The sequence below is a fragment of the Seriola lalandi genome, unplaced genomic scaffold, assembly GCF_002814215.2.
Source record: "Seriola lalandi dorsalis isolate HSWRI2012SDOR001 ecotype SW California unplaced genomic scaffold, Sedor1 jcf7180002054854, whole genome shotgun sequence".
NCBI classification, from domain to species: Eukaryota; Metazoa; Chordata; class Actinopteri; order Carangiformes; family Carangidae; genus Seriola; species Seriola lalandi.
The window spans coordinates 42,895-64,326 of NW_019525407.1; the positions used below are offsets into that span (position 1 = coordinate 42,895).

The following is a 21,432-nucleotide window of genomic DNA, read 5'->3' on the forward strand; positions in this document are numbered from 1 at the left end:
TGCTGTCTATGTACAGTTGATTGATATTTGCTGCATTATATTACATCCACCCACTTTACCTCTGCACTGGCCAAAGTATACGCTGCTGAGAGTGAGTGGAGAATATCGATATCATATTTGTGCATTAAAAAAAGAAGTGGACAGCATATGGTTAGCCTAGCTTAGCATAAAGACTGGAAGCAGAGGGAAACAGCTAGCCTAGATTTGAAGATGACACCTATATGTGTAGTGGGACAGTACATCCTAGCCCCATAACCGCCATCTTTGGAGTGTTTGTCTGAAGAAAAATATACTGCTCTCCGGGAAAATGCATCTGTGTCTCCGTTGGCCCAGAGACTAATTATTCCGCACTGGAAATCTCGTTTAAACTCTGGGTCAAAGAAGTACTTTCTTTGATTCTATTGGAGAAGTTGAGATATAATCGAACGATAACTTCCAAGACAGATGGATGTATCAAAACTATTAAAGCCTGTGCTCCTTTTAAAGATTTTGCTGAAGAATCAGTTGGACTTGATATTATTATATGTATTATATGTATTATATGTTACACAATGTCCTTCTTTTAACTGAAAGTCTATAAATTGAGAGGCAAGCTGGAAAAAGAGGCAAAATAACAACAGTCCCATAACGGGCCTATCTTACTCCAGCACATGCACCTAGACTCAGAGTATAACGATAATTACATTATCAACTTATAACATAATATATGGACATGACCTTGATCATTTTTGCTGAACTTGATACATAAGAATGTCACCAACATTTTAGCCAACATGATGCCAGAATAAACAGCAGGGTTTTTACTACCATTACAATGCTCTGTGTTGCTGTCTGAGTTTCACCTGGCTCCACAGAGAATCAGGTGAAGTGAGGATAACGTGCTACTCGAGGATAATAGGTGTTTTTCCCAGAGGACTGCATAATTCCAGCCAGAAAGTTTGGAAGTTTGACTTGGTTTCAAAGCTGCACTCCACAGCTCCAGTGTGGGAACATTTTAGGTTTAAGCCAAATGCCAGCACTTCCAATACATGAGCTCTTCCTGGGTGGCCCACCCAGGTAGATAAAATCACTCAGTTTCAACATAACACCTTATTTTACTCTTTTCAAACTAAGTCATTTTTGGCCACACACCTGCAGTAACTGAGCGGGGACTCCAGGCTGCCTAGCTACCATCTGTATGTGAGGCATTTAGGGAACATCGGTAAATTGCAGCAACAGATAATAGTACTGCATGCTCATCAGTCACATGCCGCACCACCGCTTACTACAAGTAAAGTCTGAATGTTCTTAAGAATTAAAAGTCCATTGTTCTTTTAAAGGGTGTACTTGCCTTGTACTTGACATTATATATCGTCGAACAAAAGTAGACAGGCCTAAGAACAGAATCATTGTAAACACCACATGCAAGGTTCTCACAGTTTCATAACTCACTCATACATAATAAATGTACAAAACTCATGCACATAAATGTCTCTGCACTTATGAGACAGATATAGCCTACCTGTACACACACTCATGTATGCCCACGTGGGTCCACAACAATCATCTATGCACACAAACCCACACACACACACACACACACACACACACACACACACACACACGCAACCAAGCACAGAAACAAACATGCACATTGACACAAGCAATAAAAGCATTTCAGCAGTCTCAGCACACATACACGCCACATTCTTCTTCTACTTCCTGAGTTGAGGCAGAGTGCATCCACAGTTCAGCCCTGTTCAAGCCTTCCTCCTCTCACCACCACCGTTACACTGCCGACGACCGCTGCGTTAGTCAGCTGCTTACTGGACAGCATGTGGCAACACACTGTGTCCAAATCAGCCACTGACCCACATAACATCAAGCCTGCTGCTGACATCTTTAAAAAGCTGTTCTGAAAAGTAGTGAGTTTAAGTCTGGACGGGATAACAGCGTGGATAAAAATAAATCTTTTTTTTAAAAAACACCCTCATACCCTTAACGACCTCCATGCCGAGTAGCAAATAGCCGGATCGGGATCTGTGCATGTAGGACAACAGGATTTAGAGGATGATGGAAAAATGTAAGATTATGGTTTAGATCTAGTAAATTGTATGGAGCTTATACATGAAGGACACATGAGTTATTTCTTATCTGCATCCTCCTTTATCTCCCACCTGGTATCACATTTTGAAGAGGTGTGTTTACAAAAAAGGCGAACAGGGCAGGAAATCCACCTCTCCTTCAAAAGGATAAACGGCAAGTATCATGACTAGATCGCTCTTGCCCAGACAGAGAGTCTTCCTGATAGAGAGGCGACACCAACAATGTTGCCACAAAAACACCGTGACTGGTCTCCATGGCAACGGGACTCTGTTTGGCATTGTTTGTTGTTCAGAAACAAGAGTGTGTCAGTAGCAGACATGACTCCTACCAGCAGCGGCCTAGATATGAGTTTGGTGCTGGGGCTGACTCAACCCTGCAGCAGTTTTACCTCAGCGAGGATCCCAGTGTCAGGGATTTTTTTTTTTTTAATTTTTAATTTTTTTTTTTTTTACACGGGACCTTCTAGGGTTGATTTAACATAAGATTACCTGACTGATAAAGTATAAAATCTCCCATCCCTGCCAAATACAGTCTATTTAAATTCCCCAAATTCTTCATGTTATTAAAACAAGAGCCTTAGGTCTGTTTGGATTTCATAACAGCTGACTAAAATGCCTCATGCAAATCAGTTCAACATCTTGGGAGAAAAAAAAAATGAAGTCAAACAGTTTCAGGGCATTTGTTGTGACATCACTAGCAAAGTAGTGACCTTGTATTTCTAGGAAGTTATAGCAGACACAGGATAGAATTGCCAAAGTTAGTTATCTGCAACATCAGATGGCTGGCAGTGCCTGCATGAAAGTACCCACCCCCCTTTTTTTAAATTCTTTGTTCCTTGTTGTACCTTAAATCAATGACCCATTGCTTCAAAATTTAAAACCCTAAAAAAGGGGCTATTTGTAAGTTTTCTCTGGTTGACCATTGCTTTAGCTATCGTTGTCTTTGTAATACAAGATGTTATAATGCTCCCTCTCAGCAGCGCTACATCTTCAGAACAGATTAGAGAAAACAGTGAGTCACTATCGGTGATGAGACGGGCCAGGGCTAGCTGGTTAGCGTGCTAACTGTAACGAGAGTTAACATTGGTGTTGCTTTCCACCTCTGGAGACAGCTCTTGGTGAGTAAAGGAATTAAGTTTAATGTTATACTTGCAACATTTCTTGTAGACTTGTAATAAACAGCTGTTAATGCTAACTTTGGATATGTAGCCTTAGCAAAACTTACAAATAGCTCCTTTAAGAATATATGTGGTAAATCTTCCACCATTACCATTGTAAACTGTGTGTGTTGTACCAGACAGCTTGACAGGTGTAGCATCAGTAACTAACATCTACAGCACCTGACATTCAAAAAGAGCAAAAGCTCATAAAGGTTCAACATCCTGCTCAAGGACATTTGAGAGGACTCGTGCTGAACATTCAGTACATGCAGTGATAGAGGCTGTAACCTTTCAGCTGCAGAGCAGCCTTTCTCTAACCATCCAGCCCTGTCACGATAACACGGCAGACGCAAAAGTCAACTCCACAGAGCCGTTCTCTGCCTCTTCACTCTGCACCTCACTTAATTACATTTTCTCGATAATTCAACGCTGGAGCTACAACTCCATCTCTCACCACATTTTTCTATGCATGCTATCATTCCTCACCCCTCAGTTTCTGTTCGGGGTGGATTGATGAATCATTTTGAAAGTATATCAGGCAAATATTGATCTGATCTGGTATTTTGTGTGCATTTTTTCTATACAGAAAATAAGGAGGAAAAAATTTTTTACAAAAAGTCTAAATTCTGTCCATGGAAATGCTCCAATTTAAAGAAACTCAATATCACTCCAAGGCAAAAACTATATAGATATATGTCTGTATTAGCTTTTAAATAGCCACATCAGTTCAACCTAAGCGTCCTCTATGCTCTCTCTACCTTCCTCCGTCTCCCCCCTCCCTGCCCTGCACCCGTAGGCGAGGGGAGAATTCCTGCAGGGTGGGGGCTTTCCCCAGGAAGAACAGGAGCTTTGTCCCCTGAGGGACGAGGCCATAGGCTGACAGACAGTCTGGCAACCTCTGACCAGGCAGCTAGTGAGTGAGTGAGTGAGTGAGCGAGTGAGAGAGAGAGAGAGAGTGAGAGAGAGAGAGAGAGAGAGAGTGATAGGGCATAATCATGGTGCAGAAGATGTCATCTCACGGCGAAACCAGCGCTTTACTCCGCTGGAGTTTCGTCTTAGCTCAGGGGCACACAACATACTGTTCACTGCGTGTAGGAATGAGGTAATGTCAGTGAGTTTACAAACCAGAGCACAGCTGACTTCACTATAAATAGAAGATTCTGCAATCAAGTCTGAGATGGCATTTCTTCCTCATTTGATGCGTGTAAAGATAAAAGTTGTGATTCAGGTTTAAGCACATTTCACATTCCACCACAGCGCTGTGATTAGTTAAATCTGAAATCCTTAATGGTCGTTTTATTGTGGCACAGTTATTAAATAACTTTGCATGGCATGTTGAAACACTCAAATGGCCCATTTACTGCAAGACACTCGCCATGCTCTGCTGCTGAGAAACGTTGATCAGGTTTGTCAGGTCTCACCTTTACAGGTTGACATGTCAGTGATGACTAATTCCTTCACTTCAGTCAATAAAACATGTGTTGATTTAACTGTTCGGCTGTTCATCAAGGAAAATCTATGGTTTGTTACAACCTGGACAACATTTATTTTCATTATCAGTTCATTCGTTGATTATTTTCAAGTGAACAATAAATAATTTTGTGAATAAAATGTCAGAAAATGGTATAAAATGCCCATCACAACTTTTCAGAGTCCAATTTGTAATTCAGTTGATGATAAAAAAAACTGGTATATGACTAAGACAAACCTGTTTGTATCAAACACATTGTATCAAACAAGCTAAAAGCTACTCATCGTCAGAACGACGATACTGAACATGCCCAGAGTGTGTTTCTGGGCCTCCACATTAACGCTGTCAGAGGGGGGTTATAAATGATTCCCTGTGCAAAGTATCCACTGCTGAGGAAAAGACCGAGAGGTCCTGAAAATGGTGACTTATTAACAAGCGTCCAGTGTTCATGTTTAAAATTAACCTCCATTAGTGCCATTTCCTTAGAAACTCAGGCAGGAGGGCCATTGCTGGGTTGATCCCAGAAGCTCTGAGGTCAAGGTGGGGGTGGCAGGCAAGGCTGATGCTCTGAGGTGGTAAATGTGATCAACCAACCAGGTATAAAAGTAAATTTACTGCATGAAGTCTGCAGTATAAAGTCATGTCAAATAAAAGCCACTTTTTGACAATATACAGTGACTTTCATGAATATTCCTGTTTGTGTTTAAACCACACTGGAGGAACCGTGACGATCAGACAAACAGACCAATCACAATCCAGAGACATCCAGAGCAGATGTAAGTTACTGTGACGTGAAACAGAGGAACACTTGTCTGCTTGTCTTGAGCTTATGTTTGACCATTTCCTGAAACTCACTGCAGTAAACTCATCCTTCTCCAAAGTCTTATGCAGGTCAGGAACTAAATGTAGACCACATCTTTATGTGATAAACACTAACTTTATATTAACTTTATTGTGCTCGTGACATCAGTATGACATTCTTATTGGGACTTAAAATGTAGATTAGAGTTGTTATGCAAACATTTATATTAGATGGAAAACTGCTCGGAAGGCAGAAATTAATTGATGATTTTATTTAAATCACACTGGGTCAGAGCTGAAACAATTATTCATTTAACTGATTAGTTGGTCAAAAGATTTTTTTAAATTAATTAACCGTTTCATTTCTTGATCAAACAAAAATTACAGTTTTGAAAATGTTGATATTTTCCTTTGTCATACAAAGTATGATAGTAACCTGAATATCTTTTTTTCTTTTCTAGGCCTGGATTAATGGTTCATCAATAAAATGAAGAAAATAATTAATTGATAATGAAAACATTATTATATAATTACTCATGGGTCAGAACATCATTTTGATCTCAACTACACACCTGTAATATTTCAGACAAAACCTGTCCACAGACATATAAACACCTGTCAAAGTCTATTGCTGGAGTTGGTGTCTTCAGGATCATATTTTGCCATGGTGACACAAACACACTCACACACACACACACACGAAAACAATATATTAGATAGAGTTACAGACCAGTTGTTTGTCTGGTTCAGTAACATTAGACTGAAAGGCAAAGAGTGAAACACCCACTAGGCTCACCCACTTGAGGTAGGGTCACCCATTCACAATATTAGTCTGCATATAAAAAGCAGAATGTCTCTTTTTTTTTTTTTTTTTTTTTTAGATATAAATTTGTGTTATTTTATAACTTAAAATAAAATAGAACATAGGTCAGTAGAACACCTCCTACTGGTCTACTATGGTGTGTGGTCATACCAAATATACAGCCTACCCTACACATACGTCATATATATATATATATATATATATATATATATATATGACCCACTCAAACCACAAAGAAGTAATAATAACATAAACCAAACATGTTGTCTTGTCTTTGATTTTATTTTTAAGTGTATGACTTTTTACTCACTTTACTTACTACTTTCTACTAACTGAACAAAAAATATCAATTGTTTGTTCATGATTCATTTTTTTAAAAAACTTTTTTTTAGATTTTGTACTCTAGAACATGTTGATGTCAGATTCTGGATCTCTGTCTCTGTCTGGATAAAGGTTGATGGGGAAATTAAAAAACAGGGACAATAATGGAAATAAATCCAGGGTGTTATTGTTCTATTCCTGACACAGTCTGACATGTTGTGTGTGATATATTTTAAGAGGGCTGCCAGTAAAGCAAACCAGATCAAAGCAAAAAGTGAAACATAGACTGTACAGGCCAAAAGTGAAAGAGAGAAGGAAACGAGACAGAGAAAACAAGAGCAAAATTCCCAAAATAAGTAAATATCCCCCCGTCCCTCCACCTACACAACACACATCATCTATATTTGCTGTGGAGCCATCAAGTAAAGCTAAATCTGAAAATGAAAGCAGCTACATATATCAGCCAAATATAAAACAGCATCTCATCCATTACATTCGTGATCCAGACGTAATTTAACAAAATAAGTTTTAACTCATGTCGCAAGAGGCCAATATATTATAGAGTATCGTAGTGTAGGGATTTATAATGTGCCAGTCGTGAATAGCAGTGACTTTATAGCAACCTTATTATACGGTATTTCCTTATCTACTGTAGTATTAAGTTAATACAGCTGTTCTTGTAGAGCAGATTGAAGACCTGCCACAGCTGCATATTGTCATCTATATAATTACAGTATTTAACATGACAGTGAAGTTAAAGAAGTCAATATGTCAACAGTCATGTACTACACTGTAGTATTCTTTACTTTGCTTCCCTTTCTGAACTCTCTGAAACAAATGAGTCTGAATCCTCACAACCATTTTCTCTCCCACAAACAGATATGTAGGTTTTTTTTCAATTTGCATGGGAACTGTCTTGTGATCTGTGCGGCGAGAGGGAGGCCGAGCTGAGAACAGGGTTTCAGACCGGAGAAGGGGAAAAAACAACAACAGATTTCACTCTGCCTGAGCTCTGGAAACCTCTCGACTTCCTGTGCGCTCTGACCTTCCAGTGTCTGCTTTTCTTTTTTTCTCTCTCTCTCTCTCTCTCTCTTTTTCCTCCCCTGCAGTTCAGTTGTACTGCCCTTCACTCATCCTGCTTGGACACACACACGCGCACGCAGACACACACACACACACACACACACACACACACACACACACACACACACAATAGACTGTATATGAAAACATACACATTCTGCAGCTCAAATCATTTTTATTAAAACCCAAATTTCAGCATGCAGATATAATTTGATTAAATATCTGTTGGATTTGAATTTGATATAGTACAATATTTTTGATTGGACTTCACACATATATGTTTGGACCCTTTTCATTATTATTTCTAATAGGGCTGAATGATATCCAAAAAAACAATAACAAATCATACTGCGATTATTTTTGGCAGACTTCAGTTGGAGTGGTCATTTCTGCAATTTAATTTTCACTGAAAAAAATTATAAAAAATTATAATAACGTGATTTTTTTGTTGGGGCTTGTACCAAACAAGCATGTTAATTACATGTGGAGAGTATGATTAGTAGGCCTGCATCTCTGTAGCACCACAATGCTTCACTTATGATATGATGTGACACATTTTTACCTCTGTCAAAAAAATTGAAGCTGCTGCAATTTACAGATTGTGATTTAAATAAATTTATCAGCCCTGATTTCTAATATTAATATAAACCTGAGTTTTAATTGAGATTTCCCAGATAAAATAATAATGGCATAATAATTGCATAAATTCAAAAAACAAACATTTCTAAGAAAATGTGTCTGCTCACTGCTGAAAATTTTTTTTTAAAAATTGTACTGAAAGAAACTGAAGTGGCAGTCACAGTATAATCAGCTAAAGAGGTTGTGATGGCAGTTAAACTGTGTAAATGTGTGTGAGTGTTTCTAGATTTTAAATGACCAAACTACACAAGATTAATATAAATTGTAGAAATCCTCTCACACATTTAATTTCATTTCATATCACCTTACTTACAGATCCACTTGATCATAAACATTCAAAACATTTTACGTGTGCAAGTGAGCCAGAACTATTCCACAAGCACCTTTCAATTGAAGATAATTCAACTCAAATCTCAAATTAAATTCCACTCAATATTTCATCAGCACTGTCTCACATCCTCCGGAGAACAGAGGGGAGGGCCGGACTAGATGCTACTGACAGTCATAGCTGTGGAGCCGCTGCAGCTGTTGAAAAGCAGGATGATGCCAGAATGTAGCAGGAAGCAGAATTCATGAAAGCATCAAATAGTATTAAAAGAACTGCAGAACAGAGCATCAATAGTTTTAAATCATATTTTCTAACTCTGTGCATAAGTCAAAAAGTGCAATTTTAGTTTTCCTATATCTTTTGTGAGTGAAATCGCTGCGGTGAAAACAACTGTGGTGTCAGGCTCACAAAGCACACTGGATGCACCACAGTGGCTGCCACACACACCTCACCTGACACCACCTGCATTCATCAACAACTGTGACAATGAGAGAAACATCTATACGCTGGATTCTGGAGTTAAATACAGTGTTTATTGTGCGATTTCATCAGATATGTATGTGTTAAGACTGGATACTTTTTTTTTTTACTTAGATTTTTGTGCACACACACATACATACACACACACACTTTCAGTACGGATCACACACACGGTTTTATAAATGAGGTCCCTGAACTTTACACATAGAAATGAAGCTGATACCAATCTTCAAATCCCAGTCCACAGAAAGCACATAACTGTATTTAGTCAAGCAGCTCAATAAGACATCAATCTAGTCTGAATCTCACCTTGAGGACATGAAAGTGGTCAAAATTCAACTTCAAAAAAATCATCTCCTGAAAGATTTGATCTAAAAATACTATTATCAGTACTAGCACTGGTAAACCTTCAGCTGAAATCTCTCCATGCTTATATGCATGAGGCTACGACCTCTGGATCCTGTCTGTCTTCTCTCCAATACAGAATAAAGTGATACAAGTGTGAAGTGAAGGGATACAGGCTCGCAGCTGGCTAAGCTGCACGCTAAGTTAGGCTAACGAACTCCCCTCTGCCTTATCACCCACTGACACACACACTGAGCTAGCAGCAACGCAGCTGAGCTCCTACCCCAGGTGACCTCCTTCTCAACCCCCTCCCAGGACACCCCAGGCACCCCTCGGATACGCCAGTCAGCAAACACGGAGCTGAAGACGCAGTCATGTTTATGGATGTGTTACTTCATCATGATGTACTTTCTGCCACATTTGACTGTTGAGGTTACACCTCCTGCTGAATAAAAATACTTTTATACCCACGCATAATTCCGCTCTTGACGTGGATCAAAAAGTGGTGAGCTAGTTGAGTGATTCAATAAAGTTTGAAGGCAGACACTTTCAGAGTCTAAGACAATACGGTGTATTTGAATGTTTTCTATGTCTGTTGCGGAATTATCTCATGACTTGGAGAGGAAACTGATGCGATATTTTTATTACAGAGTATCGTAGTGATAATGCACGAGTTCCTCCTTCTTTAAGATTTAAATTTCACCAGTTGGACGGTATTTTCCAGATATTCCTCCAGATCCAGAGAAAGCATCTTTTTTTTATTACATTTCGTGTTGTCAAAGTCTTATATATAAATCATGTACTTTCCGTCTTTCTTCAGGTCATGGCTATTCATTCTCATAACTGACCAGTTCCTCTTTTTATTAGAAAAAAAAAAATCAGCTGTTATTCTCCACAATTTAAAATGACATTTTGTGTGCCAGACATTGCAGCCAATTCAACATCTGGGGACAGATAAAGAAATTATGACACCACTTTGTACACAGTGAGATGAAGTGGTTAAGAAGAGAAAAGTATAACAAAGAGGAAATTTGTTTGACATTTGAATTGAATAGTTTATTATGGATTTCAATAACTTGGGCTGCAACTTGTGATTATTTTCAATATTGATTAATATTTCCATTACGTTTTCGAAAAGATCATTTGGTCTTGAAAGAAAATAAATGTCTAAAGACTAAAAGACCAAAATCCAAAGATATTCTCTTTATTATTCACTCATCAAAATTTCTGCGGATTGATTTTCTGTCAATAGACCAATCGATTAATCAACTAATCATTGCAACTGTAATTAAAACATCTTAAAATCCTTCATAATGATTGTTTGTAATCTAGATGTCACTAGTTTTGTCAATACCATTTTAACTCTTTAGCTTTTTCCTGAGCTTTCGACCACATCGCATGAAATGAAATCCACATACAACCCCCTTAAATCATATGATAACACACACACCATTTGCTGATGAAGACTATGAGTTGTGTTCAAAAGCTCTGGGGAAAAAAAGCCACTCAATGGACCTTGAGTACAAATTCCAATGTGAAGAATGAACATTCACACTTAATTACCAAATTGTTCAGTGGGGATTAAATGATGCTATTTTCCCCTTTGTTGTGTCGTCAATATGTTTTTATCAGTCTTATTATCCATTTATGGATAATGGTGGTAGCTCAGTGAATGAGATATACAGTGGAGAAGTCCAGATGTGTATTCTGTTTCTGCCTGTGCTTTTAGTCTGAAACTACATAAGTGTCTCCTCACTGTGTGAACAAGCATTAACGGCTGAATTTTTAAGCATATGTGTGGTTAAGTGTCTGAAGATGCTGCCTTCAATACCTCAATTTCCTCTCTTCTATAGTTTGTCGTGACAGTTATTCCTAAAACTGGTCCATTGAGGAGCCGGTAGGATTTACCAAGGGACAGGTTTCAAGTTTGCCTTGACTGACAGGTCTCTCAGGCTATCACAGTCAGCCCTAATGGCCTCTTGCTCACACCATCAGTTAGATTTTCTTGTTCCAGCTAGTCAATATAGCAGCAAAAAGTTTACCTACAGGTGATGTCACAGACACTACTGACATGGGTTTCTCCTGTCTATGGTTTCAAACAGCTTTTGTTGAACTAGCTATGGATCAAATCATTATTCTTTTATCAGCTGAAAACGGACTTATTTACATGAGAATGTTGCTGTTTACCACAATATAACATGAATTTTTATTTCAACAAAATATGTTTTTTCATTAAAACCCTATAACAAAGTATCTTTGATTCTGGCCTGACAATGAGCTCAGCAGGAATAGAAATATCTCCACATACTGACAGCACCATCTTTATGCTTTTACATACCAATGCTGCTTTGAATAAGACGGCATGGCTTTTCTGCTGCTGAGGTGAAGTTCTTTGAACAGTCAATGAAAGATCCGACTGGCAAAAAGTCAAGCCTGATGGTCTTCGCTAAATTTCCATCTGTAGATGGGATTTTTATCGTGTTCTTTCTCTCTAATGGCAAGCTGAACTGAATTATTGGCTCACTTATCACCTAACTACACATTACAGCTGCTTTAAAAAAAATACAGGTGCATGTTCATTAAGTTTAAACCCTTCTACTATCTTTTGTAAATAACTCAGCGCAATCAAAAAATAAATGGCTAAAATGGCTAAATTGCCTTCATAAATCTTCCTGCTGCACAGAGGGATATTGGTATGTGTGTAAGTGCAGTGATAACAGGAGAGCAGTTCACCACACACATGCAAACATCACACACCCAGCCACCCATACACTCAGACACACACACACACACACACACACACACACACACACACACACACAGACACAGGGGATGTTTTGAGTGCGCTGCAGAGAGGGGCACTGGGGGCCCTGAATGAAAACATGCCGGTAGAGGGATGTATCAGATGTTTGTCGGCTCAGAGAGAGAGAGAGAGAGAGAGAGAGAGAGAGAGAGAGAGAGAGAGAGAGAGAAAAAAGGGACATGTTGATCCAAGATCTAACCGTGGCTTCTTCCTGTGAGTTCCAGCCCAGCAAGTGCTTAGCTTGGCACTTTCCCCACCAGTTCTAACTAAAGCCTCTGCAGAGTTTTATGGCGTGTGGTGATGCCTATAGCTGTTTTTGGATCTATGAAGGCTTTGTGCAGATAACTGACAGTGTGAGCACGACAGCTGGACTGAACCAGCTTTTGAAGGCTGTTACTGATAGCAAGAGTTTCACTGCAGCTGCAGCAAGAGGATGTGTTGATACTTTCATTACAGAAAACTTAAAGCTGCACTAATCCATATTTTTTTTTGTAAACAACTGCTCAAATGACTGTGTTTAATGTGAAAGGGGTTGCTTCCAGTAAAGAACCCGCAGAGAATTATAACTAATTCTGCAGATCTTCCCTGCACTACAGAGCACTGTTTTGATTTTAGGGCCAGATACTTCAATGTTTTGATTCACTCTCATGCCTGTCATCAGCCTCGTTTCCAGCTGCAGCAGGTAGCTGTGTTCAGTGAAAAAGCTGATAAACTAACTGCCAAGCACCAAGCAACAGACGGACAAAGTTAGCACAAGGTTGATGAACAAAGTGGAGCATAGAGACGAAAACTAAACTAAAAAGGAAGTGAATATTGTCCTTAAATTTGCAAGGTGACCAGAAAAATCTAGGGGTGGGTGATCTGACAATCTTATATTGTGGACGATCTTACTTTGGCATATGAGCTACTTTTTCATTAAACAGTGCTATATTTAGATGTTAAGTTCAGTCGTTGCTAACCCAGAAATTGCTAACAGTTAAACGGTTAGCCTGCTAACCACAGCTGGCCTGACGGTTACAGGGATGAGAAACCTGCCTGCAGGCAGAGAAACAGGAAATGGGATGAGCTAAGGCTAGCTGGTTAGCAGTGACTGCACTTCCAAATTAAAGTATTTACATACAGCACCTTATAAATAAATAACAGCACTGTCCTAACGAATACTCCAGATGAACTGAGCAAAAAGGGTGATCGGCTGTGACACAATTTGTAAACAGAAGACAGCATTGTGGATGAAGAGTAGCAGCGAACAGACAAATGTCCGAATGAAGCGTCAAAGCTTTGGAAAGCTATGAATCACAATTTCCGGTGAGGTCTTTCACAATAAAATCAGAGCGGAAACAGGATGCAAAGATTTGTCAGTTGGGCCTTTGAGTTGAAGTTACTGGCTTTGTATCCAGGAAACTATATGCACAGCTAGTCATGTGATCATGAGTTCAACTAAATGATTCAGATTCAGCTCGTGGGTCGTGATTACACCTGAAAAAATTGTGATCTGATCTCTTGGCTGGATCGCCCATCCCTAGACGAATAACTGCAAATGAATGCTAATGTTGCTCCATATTTGCTGGATGTGTAAATAAGCAACTGTTACTGTTTTTACTGAGAACTGTTGCTAATGCAATTGCCATAACTAGTTTGTAAGATGATAATATACCAATGTTGTGTTTACAGGTTATCCAACTACCATCCTTGTGGCCAAAAAAATAAAATAATCAATTACTGCTTTAAAGTCAATATAAAAAATGTCTAATTAATTTCACAAATTTACTGTTAATATACTGATGCATATAAAAAAAGGTCTTGGGAGATACTTCAAAAATGCTCCAAGCCGTTTAAGTTGGCAAGCCAGTTTACTGGATGTGTTTGATTGACAGCTAAGCTGGCAGGACCACAGACACACACTTGTAGCTGTAAATTGCAAGCCAAAGAAAGACTTTCATATCACTGCTTTGTTGCAGTGGTATGGAATAATTAGGACCATCACTTCATATCTAAACTGAGAAGTATTGACATTTAGAGCTTTAAAGTTATTTAGTGCCACAGTTAGCAAGCTATTTGGCTCTCTAACCTCAAAACTGACATTAGCAGTGCACTTTACCTGGATGGATGTTGTTTGCTAGCTCATTAAGCAAGTCAAGGTCCAAAGCAAGATTTTTCCATGATTGATAAGAGAGCTAAAAAGCTAATGTAGGTCATGGTTCAAAGTCTGAGGCTCTTTTGGAGCTTTGTCACAGCCTTTGTCTAGCATATAGCTGTACTCTGGTGTGACCGTAACTGTCAGCACCAGCCAGTGATAAATATTTGAAAAAACAACACTGTTCTCATCCATATATGTTAAAACGGGAGAAAATCTCTTGAAACAAAAACTAATAAAATATATAACAGAATTTCAGTTTAAACGCCCCCTCAAATGAAATTCAAGTTTTAACCTTGTTGACATGTCCATATTGTGGTTTTTATATGATACAAGACTTATCATGAGTGATATAAGCAGTCAACGACATAGCTGAGTATTTTCCACCTTGGAAATGCAGTGAACCAATGACTATCTCAAAATAACAGATTCAGACAGCCAGTTACAAGCTAACAAGCTAGCAAACACCATAAATAAATAAAAGATGCTAAGTACGCTAACCATTGCTAACATGTTTGCTGGTCTCTGGTGCTCCTCATCTGAGTCTGGGTCTGACTGAGGCTCAAACATTTGGTGTAGTCGTTTCCTCTAATGCTTATCATCTTGACACACACTGCTCTTTCACCTGTCCACCTGGAGCAAGCAGTGGTGGTGAGCAGGGCACGAGGCCTGATCCAGAATTTCTCAATGAGGAAGTAAGAGTAGATGAGCTTCACACCCAGATTTTTAATTACTTTTTATGTGTGAAAAGCATGGTGAACAAAATGTTAATCATAGCAGATTATTTTTAAGTAGTGTAGAGCGTGCATGGAGGGGAACTATAAAAGGATTACATGTTTCCTGCAGAACTATATGCCTGAAACCCCATTAAGATAACCACAAGATGTGAAAAACAGAAAATGACTGAGTGTGTAAGGTGTGAAAGACTCTCACCCCCATCAAACAGACACAATAGTGACAGAAAGAAGCTCCTATTCTCTCTTCTCTGCATTTACTTTTGGTGGAATTCCAGTTATGGCCTCTGGCCTCAACCCAAGCGCCCCACCATTCACTTTCTTCAATGATCCTGTTTCATCAGCATCTTCCAAACCAACCAGGCCAAAATGTTCTGCAGGTCATTAGCTAAAACTGTGACTCTTCAGGGATAATGATCATGAATGATATTCACATTAATCCATCACTGTAACAGATAGTCCTAATGGTCAAAAGCAGTCACTTTTTAATTTAGTTATATGTTGGTGGTCTCTGTCCTCGCCTGTTGATATGATACTTTAATATAATATGAAGAAAGTGATCTTTTACCATCATATCATCACAAAAAAAGGTGTTCTTTAACAACCCACCTTATTTAATTCTCCTACAATTATTTCCCACATTTTCTGTATGTAACACACAGTGTTTGGTTCACTTATGGCTACAGCTGGACATAGAGTTTCTGCCTCCTCTATTTCTTCCTGTACGACTGCAAAATGGCAGCTCTAGAAAGAAGAACTTGCACCACTATTCTGAGGAACTGACACCCAAATCTGAGGTTCATCATTGATGCTTTAGTACATTTTGTACTGCAACCCAACAGCCCCATTATCTGTCTTCTTTTTCTTTTTTTTCACTACTTTACGGTTCATTTTTCCTTTGTGCCAAGATGCTCCTGCACCTGTGCATTAAACCTGTCATCACCTCACTTACAGAGTGGCACATTATTGTCAAACTGACGGGGCGTTGTTTGAAATGCAATGCACCCCCCCCCCCAAAAAAAAACCACACACACATACACACAATCCCTACTGCTCCCATCCGCCTCCTCCACACCCCCTGCACCACCACAACAGGATATTGCTCAGTGGCACAGCCGGGTTATGGCTGTATGGAGACATGTAGGGACAGGCCAGGGACAAAGATTCAGACAAGAATTAAAAAACAAGAGGCAGGAGGAGGCAGGAGGAGGCAGGAGGAGGCAGGAGGAGGCAGGGGAGCGATACGATCTCCCAGTGCACACAGAGAGGGATTGTGTTCGCTTAGACCTGCCTCATATACAAAGATTATATTAACATAACTGCTCTTTCTTTGCACCACAGGAGATGTTTTTCTAGTGGAGAGGTCTCACTGGGAAAGAACCTGACACGGGGGTGAAGGTAAACGAGGGGTGAAACAGAGCAGATGCTGAAGGAGACTGACAGAAACAGTCAGTGCTCGTTCAAAAAGTGAAAAAGATGGAACTTTTGAAGGTGTCTCTGGGAGAAAGGTATTCTTATGATGTGTTGAATGGGGATTGTATTCTTTAAACAAAACTTGAATCAAGGGTGTTCACCTTCTAAGGTCATATTCTCGGAAACTACAGTACTGAATTTTTTGTGGTTTCAGTCGTTCCCAGTTTAACAAGGAGCAACCATTATCGTTTTCTATTTTGGTGTACTTAAGCAATCAGGATCCGCAGAAACAAGACAGGATGAGCAGAGGGAAGTTGGAAATCTTTTGTACCGCAAGAGATGCAGCCACAGAGCTGACAGGGATTATATGCTGTATCACAAGAATGATAATAACAGAGGGGAGACTGGTGTAAAATTCAGGTGGCTAAGAGTAAAGGCACTTGCTCTGCTTCAAAAGGGGGAACAGAAAGCTTTATCAGCAATACATCTCTCCCTAGTGTAGCTTTAATGACAAGGTCCAATGTGTACGTGTCTGCCACGAGGCCCAGAAACACTGACGCAAGACCTTTCCCGCCACCCCCGGGCAGCATCAAAGTCCAGAGAGTGAGTTGTGATGGTGCCGAGATGCAAAGCTTCCTCTTGAATTCCTGACCTTTGCTAGCAAAGCATGGCATTTCGTGCTATCATCAACACATATTTGCAGGCCTTTCAGTCTCTGTAGCCTTGGCCTACGTTTTACAGCCCGGGAGTCACGTAACCGAGCTTCAATTCAAACAGATGTGCTGTCGTACTACTAATATTAATGCTTTTTCATGATCTTGACCTATAACTCTAGATAAAGTTGATATATGACCCTAAGACAATGACTGACTGTAAAAAATTATGGTTCAGAATTGAAATTAGAGAGAATTCAATTTCCCAGACTGAATGAGATGTTTGGGTTAATAATTCTGCTCGCGGCCTTTCAGTATATTGAGAGAGTTTAAAAGAGTGTCTTTGTTCTAGATATGGCCATGTAAACACTAAAAGATTCCTTTTAGCAGCTTTACATACACTAGTACACTATGTTCCATCACTGGCATGGGGGAATGTTGCCACACATCAGACCCAGTAAGCATGTCTATACCTTATTTTCATCAATGTAACCCTGACAAACAACTGATGAATGACTCGCACTGTAGGCAGGAAGGACTTACTGTTGTTGGATTTGAGATCCCGGTGGATGACAGGGACGATGGCCTCGCTGTGCAGGTACAACATCCCTTTGGCTATCTGCACGGCCCAGTTGACCAGGACATGCGGCGGGATGCGACGACCCGCCAAGGCCCGGCTCAGCGGCCCACCTGAGGCGTACTCCATGATGAGGCACAGGTTGGGTTCCTGCAGGCAGACACCTTTCAGGGCAATGATGTTCGGGTGAGTGAGCATGGCGAAGAGACGCGCCTCCTGCCTCACGTTCTGAGCCGTCACACTGATGTCCTCATCCGGGTCTTGACGAGCGGCCTTCACGGCTACCAGCCCGCCTCTCCATGTACCGCGATACACTTTCCCGAAGCCCCCGACCCCTATGACCTCCTCCAGGCTCAGCTCCCGGAAATCCAACACGTCGGGTTCAAACTCGCCCACCACAGCTGGGCCGAGCTCGCCAACCACGCTGCTGCCTGGAAGCTTCCCGTATCCGCTGGGCTTGAAGGAGCCATAGTTGGATGGGAAGATGCCCACCTTGTTGTTGACTTTTCCGGCCCACCAGCCCTCATCCCCTGATATCTCAGAGTCCAGAGAGAGGACTTCAACCAGGTCTCCTTTACGTAAGGTGAGTTCATCTTTACAGGATGCCTCATAGTCAAATAAGGCTGTCCACACAGGATTGGTGAAGTTCCCTTTTTGTGATTGATCCAAATTTTTCCAGTTCGACAGTGGGCCACGACTGAATATGTTCTTCAGTGGCTCCATGGAGCCTCAAGCAGATGTTTTGACTGGATCTGATTTTGCACCCTAAGGGTTTGAAAATAAAGTACAAAGGAGTACTTTATTGCGCCTCGCTCCCTTTCCTGTCTTTCTTGTTGGTTCATCAGGGACCAGTGAAATGTATTCAAAAGCTTGACCAACAAGTGGGCTACAGGAGAGGATTCAAAGATAACTGAAGTGTCTTTCATTCATCTTAACATGAAATGCAATTCATGAACCAGTCAAGAGACTGCTTTTGTTTGATGACGGCTAAGTGTATCAAAGCTTAGAAAGGCAGCACTGTCTCCACTGAATTTCTCTCTGTGTAAGTGATGTGGTATGTGGTTTCCCAACACATGGTTTGAGCTCAATATCATTTCACCGGCCTGTACTTAAGAGCCTCTTGAATCACCTCATTATGGGCAAATTAGCTCTTCTCTTCCCTCATTCTAAATTGCCACCTGTTGAGTTGTGATTATGAAGACTAAAAGTATGAGGACAAAAATCAAATGGTCTGAAACTTGTTGTAAAATACTTCAAGTTTTGTAATGCCAACTGCAAATTAAGATTCCCACAACTTTGAGCTGTCCATTTTGAGTTTTATGTATTTTTAGCCATCAAGTGCAGTGGCCACCACAAGCAGGAAGCGCTGAGAAGCGGAGAAGAATAGCAGGAAAGGAGCATTCAGTCCAGACAACCAGTGTTTTACAAGTTTCAGGGCTGACCAGTTTGCATTATTAAGCCCAAATCTCCAATAACCGCGTCTGGCCGCAACTTTGCGGCGCTGCCGCAGGAAATCCCGCATCCCGTTCCGCGAGAGTATCCATAATTACGGTCTTATCAGAAGCACACAATGAGCTGGGTTTGATCATAACATAAAACTTACGAACCGCCGACTTTGTAACAGGAAGAGCTATCCAAACCTGCTCGGCTTTACTTTCCAGGGAGAAACGCGCAGTAAAAACAAATCCCGTTAGTTCCTCAATGGAGTTCAGCGCGTGGCCTGGTCCAGCTCGGTGGTGTTGTTACAGTCGGTATCCAAACAGCACAATAACTCCATCATTCCTTCTTATCCCAGTACTCTTCCTCGGTCAGTGTTCACTCGTCAGGACCTCGAACCACTTCTACGTCTGTGCTTACAGTCAGTAAAGAGGGTGGGGTTTCAAAACTTTTTCTCTCCCAACAGGAAAAGAGTCAGATGACAGGGCAACGGTCGAGTTAGATACAATTCGTCATCAAATATCCGGTTATCACTTTCAAAGTAAAATTAGCATGTTTAGTTTACTGGCACAAATGGTTGGGAGTAATTTAATGGCTTTTGCTTTAGTTTTGAACCTGTATAACAAAAACAGTAGATCATACAAGAATTACATATTACAACTTCATTATTTAAACTGTAACCAGGGAATCAAATGTAGCTTGAGAAAACATTTAGGCCAAAGCTGTTCAACTCTGATGACATAAGTCATTTAAATGTGATCAGTGTCAAGATTATATTGCATGGACAATAAATCATAAGAGGAAGTTATTAGTGCAGTAATTAGTGACGACTCGTTTACTTTAATTACATGACCTATGTCGAATTGGTCATTGCTTGATTTTGCTTTACATTGCAATAAAAATAATGTCAGATATTATTTCACTATCCTTGCAAAACGTACGGAATTAATTTAAAGCGATGTTTATGGACTAGTAATTATCTAATTGTATAAAACCTTTTTATTTACAGTCTATGTGTACAACTTCGTGTTGTATTATGTATTTATCCCACTTTTATTTTGAATTTTTGATTTTCTTGTATTTTCATCGCTATCTTCCTGCTAACTTCACAGTGCTACTGGGCCAGACCACTGGAGGTGCGTCAAGCTAGCACAAACATACCTACGAAAAAAGAAACAATGTAGGGGGAAGCGTTTACCTTCAAAATAAAAGAGTAAAATTTAGGAGTAGGAGGCTATCATAGTGTTGAAATGACTAGAATAGTGATTTTTATGAGATTATTTTGTGTAGTGACATTATGAAAAGAAAATACTTATTTTTTGCAGATTTTACCTTGACCACAAGACACGTTTTAATGTGGCACTTGTTTTGAAATTCCCACTAGAAGTCATGTTTGTTTATTACAGCTCACTTTACATTGGTTGTAACAGGTGCTAAATGAACCTGGGAAAGCAAAAATGCTCAAAAAACATTTACCAAATTATCCTAATCCAAAATGCAAAATCATTTTTTGTTATTCCTAACACAATGTTAAATAGTTCCTGTAAAAGGGACAGTAGAAAACAAAATTAAACTCATTTTCTATATCACTGAGATGGCACACAGCAAATCCACTTTCCACTTTAGATGCAAATATATGCGTCGAAAAAAAAATCCAAATAATTTGTCAGTGGATTTTTCCATCATGTATTCATCTACTTATTCAAACTCGCTGAACTGAGTTCAAGTTTTTCATCCTCACAATCAACAGGCTGGGTTGCTTAGTGGTTATAGCACTTAGTACAAGTATTAGTTTTTACACTCCTTGTTGCTGGAACAGCCTTGTGGAGGACTTGAAATGTGTTCAATGTGTTTACTTTATTTTTTTTGCCATTCAATAATGACTGTTGAATCCAGAGGTAGAATGTACTACTATACTTGAGCAGCACTACAAGTCTGAGGCACTTGTATTTAAGTATTTCCATTTTATGGTACTTTATAGTTGTATAGATATGTATAATATACTAGTTTAACAATTCAAAAGAGGCATTTCAATCTGCTAGTTTTACTTGTAAAGGAACATTTATTTTCTTTTTCCTGTTTGCTTTCCATTGAGTTTTCTCTTGTGTATTAAATGAAATAAAGATTGCCTTGCCTTATTGTAATG

General features: G+C 39.7%; 1 protein-coding gene across 1 annotated transcript in view; it reads right to left on the bottom strand.

The window, feature by feature from the left end:
* The window catches only part of LOC111670445 (mitogen-activated protein kinase kinase kinase 11), a 54,553-nt gene extending 34,860 nt beyond the window's left edge, over positions 1–19,693 (bottom strand). Inside the window, exon 1 of the mRNA XM_023427157.2 lies at positions 17,816–19,693. Coding sequence (XP_023282925.1) covers positions 17,816–18,572 — 757 coding nt within the window. The 5' untranslated portion in view covers positions 18,573–19,693. The remainder of the gene's footprint in view (positions 1–17,815) is intronic.
* Between the last annotated feature and the right edge of the window lie 1,739 nt (positions 19,694–21,432).